Here is an 18,453-nt window from a genome sequence, read left to right as displayed (position 1 = left end):
CAGTCAGTGCTGGGACACTCAGTCCTGTTATACACACAGTCATTGCTGGGACATTAAGTCCTGTTATACACACAGTGCTGGGACACTCAGTCCTGTTATTCACACAATCAGTGCTGGGACACTCAGTCCTGTTATACACACAGTCATTGCTGGGACATTAAGTCCTGTTATACACACAGTGCTGGGACACTCAGTCCTGTTATACACACAGTCAGTGCTGGGACACTCAGTCCTGTTATACACACAGTCATTGCTGGGACATTAAGTCCTGTTATACACACAGTGCTGGGACACTTAGTCCTGTTATACACACAGTCAGTGCTGGGACACTCAGTCCTGTTATACACACAGTCATTGCTGGGACATTAAGTCCTGTTATACACACAGTGCTGGGACACTCAGTCCTGTTATACACACAGTCATTGCTGGGACACCCAGTCGTGTTATACACACAGTGCTGGGACACTCAGTTCTGTTATACACACAGTCAGTGCTGGGACACTCAGTCCTGTTATACCCACAGTGCTGGGACACTCAGTCCTGATATACACAAAGTGCTGGGACACTCAGTCCTGTTATACACACAGTCAGTGCTGGGACACTCAGTCCGGTTCTACACACAGTCAGTGCTGGGACATTCAGTCCTGTTATACACACAGTGCTGGGACACTCAGTCCTGTTCTACACACAGTCAGTGCTGGGACACTCAGTCCTGTTATACACACAGTCATTGCTGGGACATTAAGTCCTGTTATACACACAGTGCTGGGACACTCAGTCCTGTTATTCACACAATCAGTGCTGGGACACTCAGTCCTGTTATACACACAGTCATTGCTGGGACATTAAGTCCTGTTATACACACAGTGCTGGGACACTCAGTCCTGTTATACACACAGTCAGTGCTGGGACACTCAGTCCTGTTATACACACAGTCATTGCTGGGACATTAAGTCCTGTTATACACACAGTGCTGGGACACTTAGTCCTGTTATACATACAGTCAGTGCTGGGACACTCAGTCCTGTTATACACACAGTCATTGCTGGGACATTAAGTCCTGTTATACACACAGTGCTGGGACACTCAGTCCTGTTATACACACAGTCATTGCTGGGACACTCAGTTCTGTTATACACACAGTGCTGGGACACCAAGTCCTGTTATACACGCAGTCAGTGATGGGACACTCAGTTCTGTAATACACACAGTGCTGGGACACTCAGTCATGTTGTACACACAGTCAGTGCTGGGACATTCAGTCCTGTTATACACACAGTGCTGGGACGCTCAGTCCTGTTATACATACAGTGCTGGGACATTCAGTCCTGTTATACAGACAGTGCTGTGACATTCAGTCCTGTTATACACACAGTGCTGGGACATTCAGTCCTGTTATACACACAGTGCTGGGACACTCAGTCCTGTTATACACACAGTCAGTGCTGGGACACTCAGTCCCATTATACACACAGTCAGTGCTGGGACACTCAGTCCTGTTATACACAGAGTCAGTGCTGGGAAACTCAGTCCTGTTATACACACAGACAGTGCAAGGACACTCAGTCCTGTAATACACTCAGTCAGTGCTGGGACACTCAGTCCTGTTATACACACAGTCAGTGCTGGGACACTCAGTCCTGTTATACACACAGACAGTGCAAGGACACTCAGTCCTGTTATACACACAGTGCTGGGACACCAAGTCCTGTTATACACACAGTCAGTGATGGGACACTCAGTTCTGTTATACACACAGTGCTGGGACGCTCAGTCATGTTGTACACACAGTCAGTGCTGGGACACTCAGTCCTGTTATACAGACAGTGCTGGGACATTCAGTCCTGTTATACACACAGTGCTGGGACACTCAGTCCTGTTATACACACGCAGTCAGTGCTGGGACACTCAGTCCTGTTATACACACAGACAGTGCAAGGACACTCAGTCCTGTTATACACACAGTGCTGGGACACCAAGTCAAGTGAAACACACAGTCAGTGATGGGACACTCAGTTCTGTTATACACACAGTGCTGGGACACTCAGTCATGTTGTACACACAGTCAGTGCTGGGACATTCAGTCCTGTTATACACACAGTGCTGGGACACTCAGTCGTGTTATACACACAGTGCTGGGACATTCAGTCCTGTTATACACACAGTGCTGGGACACTCAGTCCTGTTATACACACCAACAGTGCTGGGACACTCAGTCCGATTATACACACAGTGCTGGGACACTCAGTCCTGTTATACACACAGTCAGTGCTGGGACACTCAGTCATGTTATACACACAGTCAGTGCTGGGACACTCAGTCCTGTTATACACACAGTGCTGGGACACTCAGTCCTGTTATACACACAGTCAGTGCTGGGACACTCAGTCCTGTTATACACACAGTGCTGGGACACTCAGTCCTGTTATACACACAGTCAGTGCTGGGACACTCAGTCCTGTTATACACACAGTCAGTGCTGGGACACTCAGTCCTGTTATACACACAGTCAGTGCTGGGACACTCAGTCCGATTATACACACAGTGCTGGGACACTCAGTCCTGTTATACACACTGTGCTGGGACACTCAGTCCTGTTATTCATACAGTGATGGGACACTCAGTCCTGTTATACACACTGTGCTGGGACACTCAGTCCTGTTATTCATACAGTGCTGGGACACTCAGTCCTGTTATACACACAGTCAGTGCTGGGACACTCAGTCCTGTTATACACACAGTCAGTGGTGGGACACTCAGTCCTGTTATACACACCGACAGTGCTGGGACACTCAGTCCGATTATACACACAGTGCTGGGACACTCAGTCCTGTTATACACACAGTGTTGGGACACTCAGTCCTGTTATACACACAGTGCTGGGACACTCAGTCCTGTTATACACACCAACAGTGCTGGGACACTCAGTCCGATTATACACACAGTGCTGGGACACTCAGTCATGTTGTACACACAGTCAGTGCTGGGAGATTCAGTCCTGTTATACACACAGTGCTGGGACACTCAGTCCTGTTATACACACAGTGCTGGGACATTCAGTCCTGTTATACACACAGTGCTGGGACACTCAGTCCTGTTATACACACCAACAGTGCTGGGACACTCAGTCCGATTATACACACAGTGCTGGGACACTCAGTCCTGTTATACACACAGTCAGTGCTGGGACACTCAGTCATGTTATACACACAGTCAGTGCTGGGACACTCAGTCCTATTATACACACAGTGCTGGGACACTCAGTCCTGTTATACACACAGTCAGTGCTGGGACACTCAGTCCTGTTATACACACAGTGCTGGGACACTCAGTCCTGTTATACTCACAGTCAGTGCTGGGACACTCAGTCCTGTTATACACACAGTCAGTGCTGGGACACTCAGTCCTGTTATACACACAGTCAGTGCTGGGACACTCAGTCCTGTTATACACACTGTGCTGGGACACTCAGTCCTGTTATTCATACAGTGACAGGACACTCAGTCCTGTTATAAACACTGTGCTGGGACACTCAGTCCTGTTATTCATACAGTGTTGGGACACTCAGTCCTGTTATACACAACAGTCAGTGCTGGGACACTCAGTCCTGTTATACACACCGACAGTGCTGGGACACTCAGTCCGATTATACACACAGTGCTGGGACACTCAGTCCTGTTATACACACAGTGCTGGGACACTCAGTCCTGTTATACACACAGTGCTGGGACACTCAGTCCTGTTATACACACCAACAGTGCTGGGACACTCAGTCCGATTATACACACAGTGCTGGGACACTCAGTCCTGTTATACACACAGTGCTGGGACACTCAGTCCTGTTATACACACAGTCAGTGCTGGGACACTCAGTCATGTTATACACACAGTCAGTGCTGGGACACTCAGTCCTGTTATACACACAGTGCTGGGACAATCAGTCCTGTTATACACACAGTCAGTGCTGGGACACTCAGTCCTGTTATACACACAGTCAGTGCTGGGACACTCAGTCCTGTTATACACACAGTCAGTGATGGGACACTCAGTTCTGTTATACAGACAGTCATTGCTGGGACACTCAGTCCTGTTAGACACACAGTGCTGGGACACTCAATCCTGTTATACACATAGTCAGTGCTGGGACATTAAGTCCTGTTATACACACAGTGCTGGGACACTCAGTCCTGTTATACACACCGACAGTGCTGGGACACTCAGTCCGATTATACACACAGTGCTGGGACACTCAGTCCTGTTATACACACAGTGCTGGTACACTCAGTCCTGTTATACACACAGTCAGTGCTGGGACACTCAGTCCTGTTATACACACAGACAGTGCAAGGACACTCAGTCCTGTAATACACTCAGTCAGTGCTGGGACACCAAGTCCTGTTATACACACAGTCAGTGCTAGGACACTCAGTCCTGTTATACACACAGACAGTGCAAGGACACTCAGTCCTGTTATACACACAGTGCTGGGACACCAAGTCCTGTTATACACACAGTCAGTGATGGGACACTCAGTTCTGTTATACACACAGTGCTGGGACACTCAGTCATGTTGTACACACAGTCAGTGCTGGGACATTCAGTCCTGTTATACACACAGTGCTGGGACACTCAGTCCTGTTATACACACAGTGCTGGGACACTCAGTCCTGTTATACACACAGTCAGTGCTGGGACACTCAGTCCTGTTATACACACAGTCATTGCTGGGACATTAAGTCCTGTTATACACACAGTGCTGGGACACTCAGTCCTGTTATTCACACAGTCAGTGCTGGGACACTCAGTCCTGTTATACACACAGTCATTGCTGGGACATTAAGTCCTGTTATACACACAGTGCTGGGACACTCAGTCCTGTTATACACACAGTCATTGCTGGGACATTAAGTCCTGTTATACACACAGTGCTGGGACACTTAGTCCTGTTATACACACAGTCAGTGCTGGGACACTCAGTCCTGTTATACACACAGTCATTGCTGGGACATTAAGTCCTGTTATACACACAGTGCTGGGACACGCAGTCCTGTTATACACACAGTCATTGCTGGGACACTCAGTTCTGTTATACACACAGTGCTGGGACACCAAGTCCTGTTATACACACAGTCAGTGATGGGACACTCAGTTCTGTTATACACACAGTGCTGGGACACTCAGTCCTGTTATACACACAGTGCTGGGACATTCAATCCTGTTATACACACAGTGCTGGGACATTCAGTCCTGTTATACACACAGTCAGTGCTGGGACACTCAGTCCTGTTATACACACAGTCAGTGCTGGGACACTCAGTCCCATTATACACACAGTCAGTGCTGGGACACTCAGTCCTGTTATACACACAGTCAGTGCTGGGACACTAAGTCCTGTTATACACACAGTCATTGCTGGGACACTCAGTTCTGTTATACACACAGTGCTGGGACACCAAGTCCTGTTATACACAGAGTCAGTGATGGGACACTCAGTTCTGTTATACACACAGTGCTGGGACACTCAGTCCCATTATACACACAGTCAGTGCTGGGACATTCAGTCCTGTTATGCACACAGTGCTGGGACACTCAGTCCTGTTATACATACAGTGCTGGGACATTCAGTCCTGTTATACAGACAGTGCTGTGACATTCAGTCCTGTTATACACACAGTGCTGGGACATTCAGTCCTGTTATACACACAGTCAGTGCTGGGACACTCAGTCCCATTATACACACAGTCAGTGCTGGGACACTCAGTCCTGTTATACACAGAGTCAGTGCTGGGACACTCAGTCCTGTTATACACACAGACAGTGCAAGGACACTCAGTCCTGTAATACACTCAGTCAGTGCTGGGACACTCAGTCCTGTTATACACACAGTCAGTGCTGGGACACTCAGTCCTGTTATACACACAGACAGTGCAAGGACACTCAGTCCTGTTATACACACAGTGCTGGGACACCAAGTCCTGTTATACACACAGTCAGTGATGGGACACTCAGTTCTGTTATACACACAGTGCTGGGACACTCAGTCATGTTGTACACACAGTCAGTGCTGGGACATTCAGTCATGTTATACACACAGTGCTGGGACACTCAGTCCTGTTATACACACAGTGCTGGGACATTCAGTCCTGTTATACACACAGTGCTGGGACACTCAGTCCTGTTATACACACCAACAGTGCTGGGACACTCAGTCCGATTATACACACAGTGCTGGGACACTCAGTCCTGTTATACACACAGTGCTGGGACACTCAGTCCTGTTATACACACAGTCAGTGCTGGGACACTCAGTCATGTTATACACACAGTCAGTGCTGGGACACTCAGTCCTGTTATACACACAGTGCTGGGACAATCAGTCCTGTTATACACACAGTCAGTGCTGGGACACTCAGTCCTGTTATACACACAGTCAGTGCTGGGACACTCAGTCCTGTTATACACACAGTCAGTGATGGGACACTCAGTTCTGTTATACAGACAGTCATTGCTGGGACACTCAGTCCTGTTAGACACACAGTGCTGGGGCACTCAGTCCTGTTATACACACAGTCAGTGCTGGGACATTAAGTCCTGTTATACACACAATGCTGGGACACTCAGTCCTGTTATACACACAGTCAGTGCTGGGACATTCAGTCCTGTTATACACACAGTCAGTGCTGGGACACTCAGTCCTGTTATACACACAGTGCTGGGACACTCAGTACTGTTATACTCACAGTCAGTGCTGGGACACTCAGTCCTGTTTTTCACACAGTGCTTGGACACCCAGTCGTGTTATACACACAGTGCTGGGACACTCAGTCCTGTTATACACACAGTCAGTGCTGGGACACTCAGTCCTGTTATACCCACAGTGCTGGGACACTCAGTCCTGATATACACAAAGTGCTGGGACACTCAGTCCTGTTATACACACAGTCAGTGCTGGGACACTCAGTCCTGTTCTACACACAGTCAGTGCTGGGACACTCAGTCCTGTTATACACACAGTCAGTGCTGGGACACTCAGTCCTGTTATACACACAGTGCTGGGACAATCAGTCCTGTTATTCACACAGTCAGTGCTGGGACACTCAGTCCTGTTATACACACAGTCATTGCTGGGACATTAAGTCCTGTTATACACACAGTGCTGGGACACTCAGTCCTGTTATACACACAGTCATTGCTGGGACACTCAGTTCTGTTATTCACACAGTGCTGGGACACCAAGTCCTGTTCTACACACAGTCAGTGATGGGACACTCAGTTCTGTTATACACACAATGCTGGGACACTCAGTCCTGTTATACACACAGTGCTGGGACAATCAGTCCTGTTATACACACAGTCAGTGCTGGGACACTCAGTCCTGTTATACACACAGTCAGTGCTGGGACACTCAGTCCTGTTATACACACAGTCAGTGATGGGACACTCAGTTCTGTTATACAGACAGTCATTGCTGGGACACTCAGTCCTGTTAGACACACAGTGCTGGGACACTCAATCCTGTTATACACATAGTCAGTGCTGGGACATTAAGTCCTGTTATACACACAGTGCTGGGACACTCAGTCCTGTTATACACACCGACAGTGCTGGGACACTCAGTCCGATTATACACACAGTGCTGGGACACTCAGTCCTGTTATACACACAGTGCTGGTACACTCAGTCCTGTTATACACACAGTCAGTGCTGGGACACTCAGTCCTGTTATACACACAGACAGTGCAAGGACACTCAGTCCTGTAATACACTCAGTCAGTGCTGGGACACCAAGTCCTGTTATACACACAGTCAGTGCTAGGACACTCAGTCCTGTTATACACACAGACAGTGCAAGGACACTCAGTCCTGTTATACACACAGTGCTGGGACACCAAGTCCTGTTATACACACAGTCAGTGATGGGACACTCAGTTCTGTTATACACACAGTGCTGGGACACTCAGTCATGTTGTACACACAGTCAGTGCTGGGACATTCAGTCATGTTATACACACAGTGCTGGGACACTCAGTCCTGTTATACACACAGTGCTGGGACATTCAGTCCTGTTATACACACAGTGCTGGGACACTCAGTCCTGTTATACACACCAACAGTGCTGGGACACTCAGTCCGATTATACACACAGTGCTGGGACACTCAGTCCTGTTATACACACAGTGCTGGGACACTCAGTCCTGTTATACACACAGTCAGTGCTGGGACACTCAGTCATGTTATACACACAGTCAGTGCTGGGACACTCAGTCCTGTTATACACACAGTGCTGGGACAATCAGTCCTGTTATACACACAGTCAGTGCTGGGACACTCAGTCCTGTTATACACACAGTCAGTGCTGGGACACTCAGTCCTGTTATACACACAGTCAGTGATGGGACACTCAGTTCTGTTATACAGACAGTCATTGCTGGGACACTCAGTCCTGTTAGACACACAGTGCTGGGGCACTCAGTCCTGTTATACACACAGTCAGTGCTGGGACATTAAGTCCTGTTATACACACAATGCTGGGACACTCAGTCCTGTTATACACACAGTCAGTGCTGGGACATTCAGTCCTGTTATACACACAGTCAGTGCTGGGACACTCAGTCCTGTTATACACACAGTGCTGGGACACTCAGTACTGTTATACTCACAGTCAGTGCTGGGACACTCAGTCCTGTTTTTCACACAGTGCTTGGACACCCAGTCGTGTTATACACACAGTGCTGGGACACTCAGTCCTGTTATACACACAGTCAGTGCTGGGACACTCAGTCCTGTTATACCCACAGTGCTGGGACACTCAGTCCTGATATACACAAAGTGCTGGGACACTCAGTCCTGTTATACACACAGTCTGTGCTGGGACACTCAGTCCTGTTATACACACAGTCAGTGCTGGGACACTCAGTCCTGTTCTACACACAGTCAGTGCTGGGACACTCAGTCCTGTTATACACACAGTCAGTGCTGGGACACTCAGTTCTGTTATACACACAGTGTTGGGACACCAAGTCCTGTTCTACACACAGTCAGTGATGGGACACTCAGTTCTGTTATACACACAGTGCTGGGACACTCAGTCATGTTGCACATACAGTCAGTGCTGGGACATTCAGTCCTGTTATACACAGAGTCAGTGCTGGGACACTCAGTCCTGTTATACACACAGTGCTGGGACAATCAGTCCTGTTATTCACACAGTCAGTGCTGGGACACTCAGTCCTGTTATACACACAGTCATTGCTGGGACATTAAGTCCTGTTATACACACAGTGCTGGGACACTCAGTCCTGTTATACACACAGTCATTGCTGGGACACTCAGTTCTGTTATACACACAGTGTTGGGACACCAAGTCCTGTTCTACACACAGTCAGTGATGGGACACTCAGTTCTGTTATACACACAGTGCTGGGACACTCAGTCATGTTGCACATACAGTCAGTGCTGGGACATTCAGTCCTGTTATACACAGAGTCAGTGCTGGGACACTCAGTCCTGTTATACACACAGTGCTGGGACATTCAGTCCTGTTATACACACAGTGCTGGGACACTCAGTCCTGTTATACACACAGTGCTGGGACACTCAGTCCTGTTATACACACAGTCAGTGCTGGGACACTCAGTCCCATTATACACACAGTCAGTGCTGGGACACTCAGTCCTGTTATACACAGAGTCAGTGCTGGGACACTCAGTCCTGTTATACACACAGACAGTGCAAGGACACTCAGTCCTGTTATACACACAGTCAGTGCTGGGACACTCAGTCCTGTTATACACACAGTGGTGGGACACTCAGTCCTGTTATACACACAGTGCTGGGACACTCAGTCCTGTTATACACACAGTGCTGGGACACTCAGTCCTGTTATACACACCGTCATTGCTGGGACTGCCATGTAATCAACCAGCATTGTACCCTATGTTTCATCTGACCACTGTGAGAACAATGACCACTAGGTGGAGAACTTGTGCGAGACACTCCTAACCTGGACCTTCAGGTATAAAAGGGAAGCTCCACCCACTTTCATCATTATAGAAACATAGAAACATAGAAACATAGAAAATAGGTGCAGGAGTAGGCCATTCGGCCCTTCTAGCCTGCACCGCCATTCAATGAGTTCATGGCTGAACATTCAACTTCAGTACCCCATTCCTGCTTTCTCGCCATACCCCTTGATCCCCCTAGCAGTAAGGACCTCATCTAACTCCTTTTTGAATATATTTAGTGAATTGGCCTCAACAACTTTCTGTGGTAGAGAATTCCACAGGTTCACCACTCTCTGGGTGAAGAAGTTCCTCCGCATCTCGGTCCTAAATGGCTTACCCCTTATCCTTAGACTGTGACCCCTGGTTCTGGACTTCCCCAACATTGGGAACATTCTTCCTGCATCTAACCTGTCTAACCCCGTCAGAATTTTATATGTTTCTATGAGGTCCCCTCTCATTCTTCTGAACTCCAGTGAATACAAGCCCAGTTGATCCAGTCTTTCTTGATAGGTCAGTCCCGCCATCCCGGGAATCAGTCTGGTGAACCTTCGCTGCACTCCCTCAATAGCAAGAATGTCCTTCCTCAGGTTAGGAGACCAAAACTGTACACAATACTCCAGGTGTGGCCTCACCAATGCCCTGTACAACTGTAGCAACACCTCCCTGCCCCTGTACTCAAATCCCCTTGCTATGAAGGCCAACATGCCATTTGCTTTCTTAACCGCCTGCTGCACCTGCATGCCAACCTTCAATGACTGATGTACCATGACACCCAGGTCTCTTTGCACCTCCCCTTTTCCTAATCTGTCACCATTCAGATAATAGTCTGTCTCTCTGTTTTTACCACCAAAGTGGATAACCTCACATTTATCCACATTATACTTCATCTGCCATGCATTTGCCCACTCACCTAATCTATCCAAGTCGCTCTGCAGCCTCACAGCATCCTCCTCGCAGCTCACACTGCCACCCAACTTAGTGTCATCCGCAAATTTGGAGATACTACATTTAATCCCCTCATCTAAATCATTAATGTACAGTGTAAACAGCTGGGGCCCCAGCACAGAACCTTGCGGTACCCCACTAGTCACTGCCTGCCATTCTGAAAAGTACCCATTTACTCCTACTCTTTGCTTCCTGTCTGACAACCAGTTCTCAATCCATGTCAGTACACTACCCCCAATCCCATGTGCTCTAACTTTGCACATCAATCTCTTGTGTGGGACCTTGTCGAACGCCTTCTGAAAGTCCAAATATACCACATCAACTGGTTCTCCCTTATCCACTCTACTGGAAACATCCTCAAAAAATTCCAGAAGATTTGTCAAGCATGATTTCCCTTTCACAAATCCATGCTGACTTGGACCTATCATGTCACCTCTTTCCAAATGCACTGCTATGACATCCTTAATAATTGATTCCATCATTTTACCCACTACCGATGTCAGGCTGACCGGTCTATAATTCCCTGTTTTCTCTCTCCCTCCTTTTTTAAAAAGTGGGGTTACATTGGCTACCCTCCACTCCATAGGAACTGATCCAGAGTCAATGGAATGTTGGAAAATGACTGTCAACGCATCCACTATTTCCAAGGCCACCTCCTTAAGTACTCTGGGATGCAGTCCATCAGGCCCTGGGGATTTATCGGCCTTCAATCCCATCAATTTCCCCAACACAATTTCCCGGCTAATAAGGATTTCCCTCAGTTCCTCCTCCTTACTAGACCCCCCGACCCCTTTTATAACCGGAAGGTTGTTCGTGTCCTCCTTCGTGAATACCGAACCAAAGTACTTGTTCAATTGGTCCGCCATTTCTTTGTTCCCCGTTATGACTTCCCCTGATTCTGACTGCAGGGGACCTACGTTTGTCTTTACTAACCTTTTTCTCTTTACATATCTATAGAAACTTTTGCAATCCGTCTTAATGTTCCCTGCAAGCTTCTTCTCATACTCCATTTTCCCTGCCCTAATCAAACCCTTTGTCCTCTTCTGCTGAGTTCTAAATTTCTCCCAGTCCCCAGGTTCGCTGCTATTTCTGGCCAATTTGTATGCCACTTCCTTGGCTTTAATACTATCCCTGATTTCCCTTGATAGCCACGGTTGAGCCACCTTCCCTTTTTTATTTCTATGCCAGACAGGAATGTACAATTGTTGTAGTTCATCCATGCGGTCTCTAAATGTCTGCCATTGCCCATCCACAGTCAACCCCTTAAGTATCATTCGCCAATCCATCTCAGCCAATTCACGCCTCATACCTTCAAAGTTAGCCTTCTTTAAGTTCAGGACCATGGTCTCTGAATTAACTGTTTCATTCTCCATCCTAATGCAGAATTCCACCATATTATGGTCACTCTTCCCCAAGGGGCCTCGCACAACGAGATTGCTAATTAATCCTTTCTCATTACATAACACCCAGTCTAAGATGGCCTCCCCCCTAGTTGGTTCCTCGACATATTGGTCTAAAAAACCATCCCTTATGCACTCCAGAAAATCCTCCTCCACCGTATTGCTTCCAGTTTGGTTAGCCCAATCTATGTGCATATTAAAGTCACCCATTATAACTGCTGCACCTTTATTGCACGCACCCCTAATTTCCTGTTTGATGCCCTCCCCAACATCACTACTACTGTTTGGAGGTCTGTACACAACTCCCACTAACGTTTTTTGCCCTTTGGTGTTCTGCAGCTCTACCCATATAGATTCCACATCATCCAAGCTAATGTCCTTCCTAACTATTGCCTTAATCTCCTCCTTAACCAGCAATGCTACCCCACCTCCTTTTCCTTTTATTCTATCCTTCCTGAATGTTGAATACCCCTGGATGTTGAGTTCCCAGCCCTGCTCATCCTGGAGCCACGTCTCCGTAATCCCAATCACATCATTACCGGTGGCGTCCTGGTGTATGAACTGTATACGTGCTCCACATGAACTCGCTGAACTTCAGCTTCCAGCGATTTCCCCCAGTGTTCATTTCTGCAATTTCTGCAGGTATTTTGCTCATCTCTGCAAACTCTGGCTGAGTGTGTGCCTCCACGCCTCCAGCATGAGCTGTTGTTAGAAACAAAAGGTCCCTTGCCAGTCGATCGTCCCTGACTGCCCCTGTTATTGTCCTTGAGTGCACCATTAACAGGTGTTGATGGCCCCATTACTGGCCGCATTGTCCCTTGCAATGGCGTGAATCACCTTTCAGCTTGCCATTGTCTCTGTCGAACTCCCCCTCTGGGTTCGACGACATGTTGGGACATGCCTGACTGCCCTTGTCTGCCTGGAGAACTGTGTGCTGCTTTAACAATGTTGAATCTCTGTCCCAACCATTCCTTAACACAGTACCTCTCGTCTGTTCTGCTAGTGGCCATGCTCGCGTGGTTTAAATCCCAGTTTCTCGTCGCCATTGATACATCCTTACTACACAGTATAAATGCACACGAGGCCCATGCTTGAGAGAAGGTCAGTCTGTGACCTGTCCTTTATTCCTCAGCACTCAAGAGATGGAAGTGGGTGGAGCTTCCCCTTTTATACCTGAAGGTCCACGTTAGGAGTGTCTCCCACCTAGTGGTCAGTGTTCTCACAGTGTATAACTTCGGTCAGTTTATACATGGGTTACAATGCTGGTTGAATATATGACAGCGAAACTCAGTCCTGTTATACACACAGTGCTGGGACATTCAATCCTGTTATACACACAGTCAGTGCTGGGACACTCAGTCCTGTTATACACACAGTGCTGGGACACTCAGTCCTGTTATACACACAGTGCCGGGACACTCAGTCCTGTTATACACACAGTCTGTGCTGGGACATTAAGTCCTGTTATACACACAGTGCTGGGACACTCAGTCCTGTTATACACACAGTGCTGGGAGACTCAGTCCTGTTATACACACAGTCTGTGCTGGGACACTCAGTCCTGTAATACACACAGTGCTGGGACACTCAGTCCTGATATGCACACAGACAGTGCTGGGACACTCAGTCCTGTTATACACACAGTGCTGGTACACTCAGTCCTGTTATACACACAGTGCTGGTACACTCAGTCCTGTTATACACACAGTGCTGGTACACTCAGTCCTGATATACACACAGACAGTGCTGGGACACTCAGTCCTGTCATACACACAGTGCTGGGACACTCAGTCCTGATATACACACAGTGCTGGGACACTCAGTCCTGATATACACACAGACAGTGCTGGGACACTCAGTCCTGTTATACACACAGTGCTGGGACACTCAGTCCTGATATACACACAGACAGTGCTGGGACACTCAGTCCTGTTATACACACAGTGCTGGGACACTCAGTCCTGGTATACACACAGTGTTGGGGCACTCAGTCCTGTTATCCACACAATGTTGGGACACTCAGTCCTGTTTACACAGAGTGCTGGGACACTCAGTCCTGATATACACACAGTCAGTGCTGGACACTCAGTCCTGTTATACACACAGTCAGTGCTGAGACACTCAGTCCTGTTATACACACAGTGCTGGGACACTCAGTCCTGTTATACACACTGTGCTGGGACACTCAGTCCTGTTATACATACAGTGCCGGGACACTCAGTCCTGTTATGCACACAGTCAGTGCTGGGACACTCAGTCCTGTTATACACACAATGTTGGGACACTCAGTCCTATTATACACACAGTGCCGGGACACTCAGTCCTGTTATACACACAGTCAGTGCTGGGACACTCAGTCCTGTTAGACACACAGTGCTGGGACACTCAGTCCTGTTATACACACAGTCAGTGCTGGGACACTCAGTCCTGGTGTACACACAATGCTGGGACACTCTGTCCTGTTATACACACAGTGCTGGGACACTCAGACCTGTTATACACACAGTCAGTGCTGGGACACTCAGTCCTGTTATACACACAGTGCTGAGACACCCAGTCGTGTTATACACACACTGCTGGGACACTCAGTCCTGTTATACACACAGTCAGTGCTGGGACACTCAGTCCTGTTATACACACAGTGCTGAGACACCCAGTCCTGTTATACACACAGTGCTGGGACACTCAGTCCTGTTATACACACAGTGCCGGGACACTCAGTCCTGTTATACACACAGTCTGTGCTGGGACATTAAGTCCTGTTATACACACAGTGCTGGGACACTCAGTCCTGTTATACACACAGTGCTGGGAGACTCAGTCCTGTTATACACACAGTCTGTGCTGGGACACTCAGTCCTGTAATACACACAGTGCTGGGACACTCAGTCCTGATATGCACACAGACAGTGCTGGGACACTCAGTCCTGTTATACACACAGTGCTGGTACACTCAGTCCTGTTATACACACAGTGCTGGTACACTCAGTCCTGTTATACACACAGTGCTGGTACACTCAGTCCTGATATACACACAGACAGTGCTTGGACACTCAGTCCTGTCATACACACAGTGCTGGGACACTCAGTCCTGATATACACACAGTGCTGGGACACTCAGTCCTGATATACACACAGACAGTGCTGGGACACTCAGTCCTGTTATACACACAGTGCTGGGACACTCAGTCCTGATATACACACAGACAGTGCTGGGACACTCAGTCCTGTTATACACACAGTGCTGGGACACTCAGTCCTGGTATACACACAGTGTTGGGGCACTCAGTCCTGTTATCCACACAATGTTGGGACACTCAGTCCTGTTTACACAGAGTGCTGGGACACTCAGTCCTGATATACACACAGTCAGTGCTGGACACTCAGTCCTGTTATACACACAGTCAGTGCTGGGACACTCAGTCCTGTTATACACACAGTGCTGGGACACTCAGTCCTGTTATACACACTGTGCTGGGACACTCAGTCCTGTTATACATACAGTGCCGGGACACTCAGTCCTGTTATGCACACAGTCAGTGCTGGGACACTCAGTCCTGTTATACACACAATGTTGGGACACTCAGTCCTATTATACACACAGTGCCGGGACACTCAGTCCTGTTATACACACAGTCAGTGCTGGGACACTCAGTCCTGTTAGACACACAGTGCTGGGACACTCAGTCCTGTTATACACACAGTCAGTGCTGGGACACTCAGTCCTGTTAGACACACAGTGCTGGGACACTCAGTCCTGTTATACACACAGTCAGTGCTGGGACATTAAGTCCTGTTATACACACAGTGCTGGGACACTCAGTCCTGTTATACACACAGTGCCGGGACACTCAGTCCTGTTATACACACAGTCAGTGCTGGGACACTCAGTACTGTTATACACACAGTGCTGAGACACCCAGTCGTGTTATACACACACTGCTGGGACACTCAGTCCTGTTATACACACAGTCAGTGCTGGGACATTAAGTCCTGTTATACACACAGTGCTGGGACACTCAGTCCTATTATACACACAGTGCCGGGACACTCAGTCCTGTTATACACACAGTCAGTGCTGGGACACTCAGTCCTGTTAGACACACAGTGCTGGGACACTCAGTCCTGTTATACACACAGTCAGTGCTGGGACACTCAGTCCTGTTAGACACACAGTGCTGGGACACTCAGTCCTGTTATACACACAGTCAGTGCTGGGACATTAAGTCCTGTTATACACACAGTGCTGGGACACTCAGTCCTGTTATACACACAGTGCCGGGACACTCAGTCCTGTTATACACACAGTGCCGGGACACTCAGTCCTGTTATACACACAGTCAGTGCTGGGACACTCAGTCCTGGTGTACACACAATGCTGGGACACTCTGTCCTGTTATACACACAGTGCTGGGACACTCAGACCTGTTATACACACAGTCAGTGCTGGGACACTCAGTCCTGTTATACACACAGTGCTGAGACACCCAGTCGTGTTATACACACACTGCTGGGACACTCAGTCCTGTTATACACACAGTCAGTGCTGGGACACTCAGTCCTGTTATACACACAGTGCTGAGACACCCAGTCCTGTTATACACACAGTGCTGGGACACTCAGTCCTGATAGACACACAGTGCTGGGAGACTCAGTCCTGTTATACACACAGTCTGTGCTGGGACACTCAGTCCTGTTATACACACAGTGCTGGGACACTCAGTCCTGTTATACACACAGTCAGTGCTGGGACACTCAGTCCTGTAATACACACAGTGCTGGGACACTCAGTCCTGATATGCACACAGACAGTGCTGGGACACTCAGTCCTGTTATACACACAGTCAGTGGTGGGACACTCAGTCCTGATATGCACACAGTCAGTGCTGGGACATTAAGTCCTGTTATACACACAGTCAGTGGTGGGACACTCAGTCCTGTTACACACAGTACTGGGACATTCAGTCCTGTTGTACACACAGTGCTGAGACACTCACTCCTTTTACATACAGATTTGGGACACTCACTCCTGTTGCACACAGTGCTTCATGAAATCTCTGTGTTCGCAGAGTCCCAGTCGCAGGGTTTTATCTGAGACCTGCGTGCTAACTGGCGAGAGAGAACAGTTGGAGTGCCGCGGCATCAGATTGGTGGTGAGCGCTCCGGTGACATAAAGCAGGCTGTGAGCCGAGCCGAAGATTGCGGCGATCCCCGCGGGGACAGAGACATGACGCTAGCAGCCCTCTGAGCAGGGAGCTTGGGCCAATTGTCAGAATGTCGCAGCCCACAATCACGAGAGCCACCAAGTTTGCAGCGACGGATTAAGACAGGGGTTGAGGCTGGTCACTGCAGGGTTAAACCCTCGCTGTCCCGCCCGGGCCGTTGGTGAAGTGGCGAGTGTTGGAGGCTGGTGCGAAGCCCCCGGTGCGCGGCGCGCTATGCCCGGTGCGCGGTGCGTCTTACCTTGAGGCGGGAGTGCGGTGGGCTGCGGGAGTTGAAGCTGATGATGTGTGGCCCCGCTGTCGCTGCGTGACGACGACTGCTGCTGTTGTTGTTGTTGGCGTTGCTGTGCGATGTCGCGGCCGCCTGGCCCGGCCCCTCGGCTGGTCCCCGGCGATCCCCCTCCGGCGAGGTGGAGATGCTGATCTTCCTGATGGCCCGGGAGACCCCCGCCTCCCCCTCCTCCTCCCCGGAGCTGGCGATGGCGTCCCGGGTGGCGGGCGCCGGGCGCTGGCTCAGCCCCAAGGGCGGGCGCGGCAGGAGGGAGGAGGAGGGGGGAGCCTGGTCGTCGCCCCCCCGCTGGGCCCCGGGAGGCAGGGCCTGCCAAGGCACCCAGGGGGCGGACAGCCTGGTGCCCACAGTGAACGGTTGTACTCTGCGCGACACCCCGCCTGGCATGGTGGCACGAGAGCGCGGCCAGGAGCGAGGCTTCGGCGGTGAAAGGCGGGCAGTCAGCGGTCAGCGTCCCTCTTGTGTATGTTCAGCACGCACAGCACGCAGGAGAGGATGGCGTCCCTGGACTCGGCGGAGCGCAGGCGTGCCCAGGCACGGCGCAGCAACGGGGTGAGCTGGGACACGGCTCGGGTCAGCCACTTCCTCACAAA

General features: G+C 49.3%; 1 protein-coding gene across 1 annotated transcript in view; it reads right to left on the bottom strand.

The window, feature by feature from the left end:
• Positions 1-18,247, bottom strand: part of LOC139255579 (spectrin beta chain, non-erythrocytic 5-like) — a gene marked incomplete at its 3' end in the record, with an annotated part of 292,546 nt that extends 274,299 nt beyond the window's left edge. Inside the window, exon 1 of the mRNA XM_070873953.1 lies at positions 17,813-18,247. Coding sequence (XP_070730054.1) covers positions 17,813-18,247 — 435 coding nt within the window. The remainder of the gene's footprint in view (positions 1-17,812) is intronic.
• Positions 18,248-18,453: the final 206 nt, after the last annotated feature.

Source organism: Pristiophorus japonicus, unplaced genomic scaffold (assembly GCF_044704955.1).
Source record: "Pristiophorus japonicus isolate sPriJap1 unplaced genomic scaffold, sPriJap1.hap1 HAP1_SCAFFOLD_613, whole genome shotgun sequence".
Classification (NCBI taxonomy): domain Eukaryota; kingdom Metazoa; phylum Chordata; class Chondrichthyes; family Pristiophoridae; genus Pristiophorus; species Pristiophorus japonicus.
The sequence above is the reverse complement of the archived record's forward strand: the minus strand, read 5'-3'. Positions and strand labels throughout refer to the sequence as shown.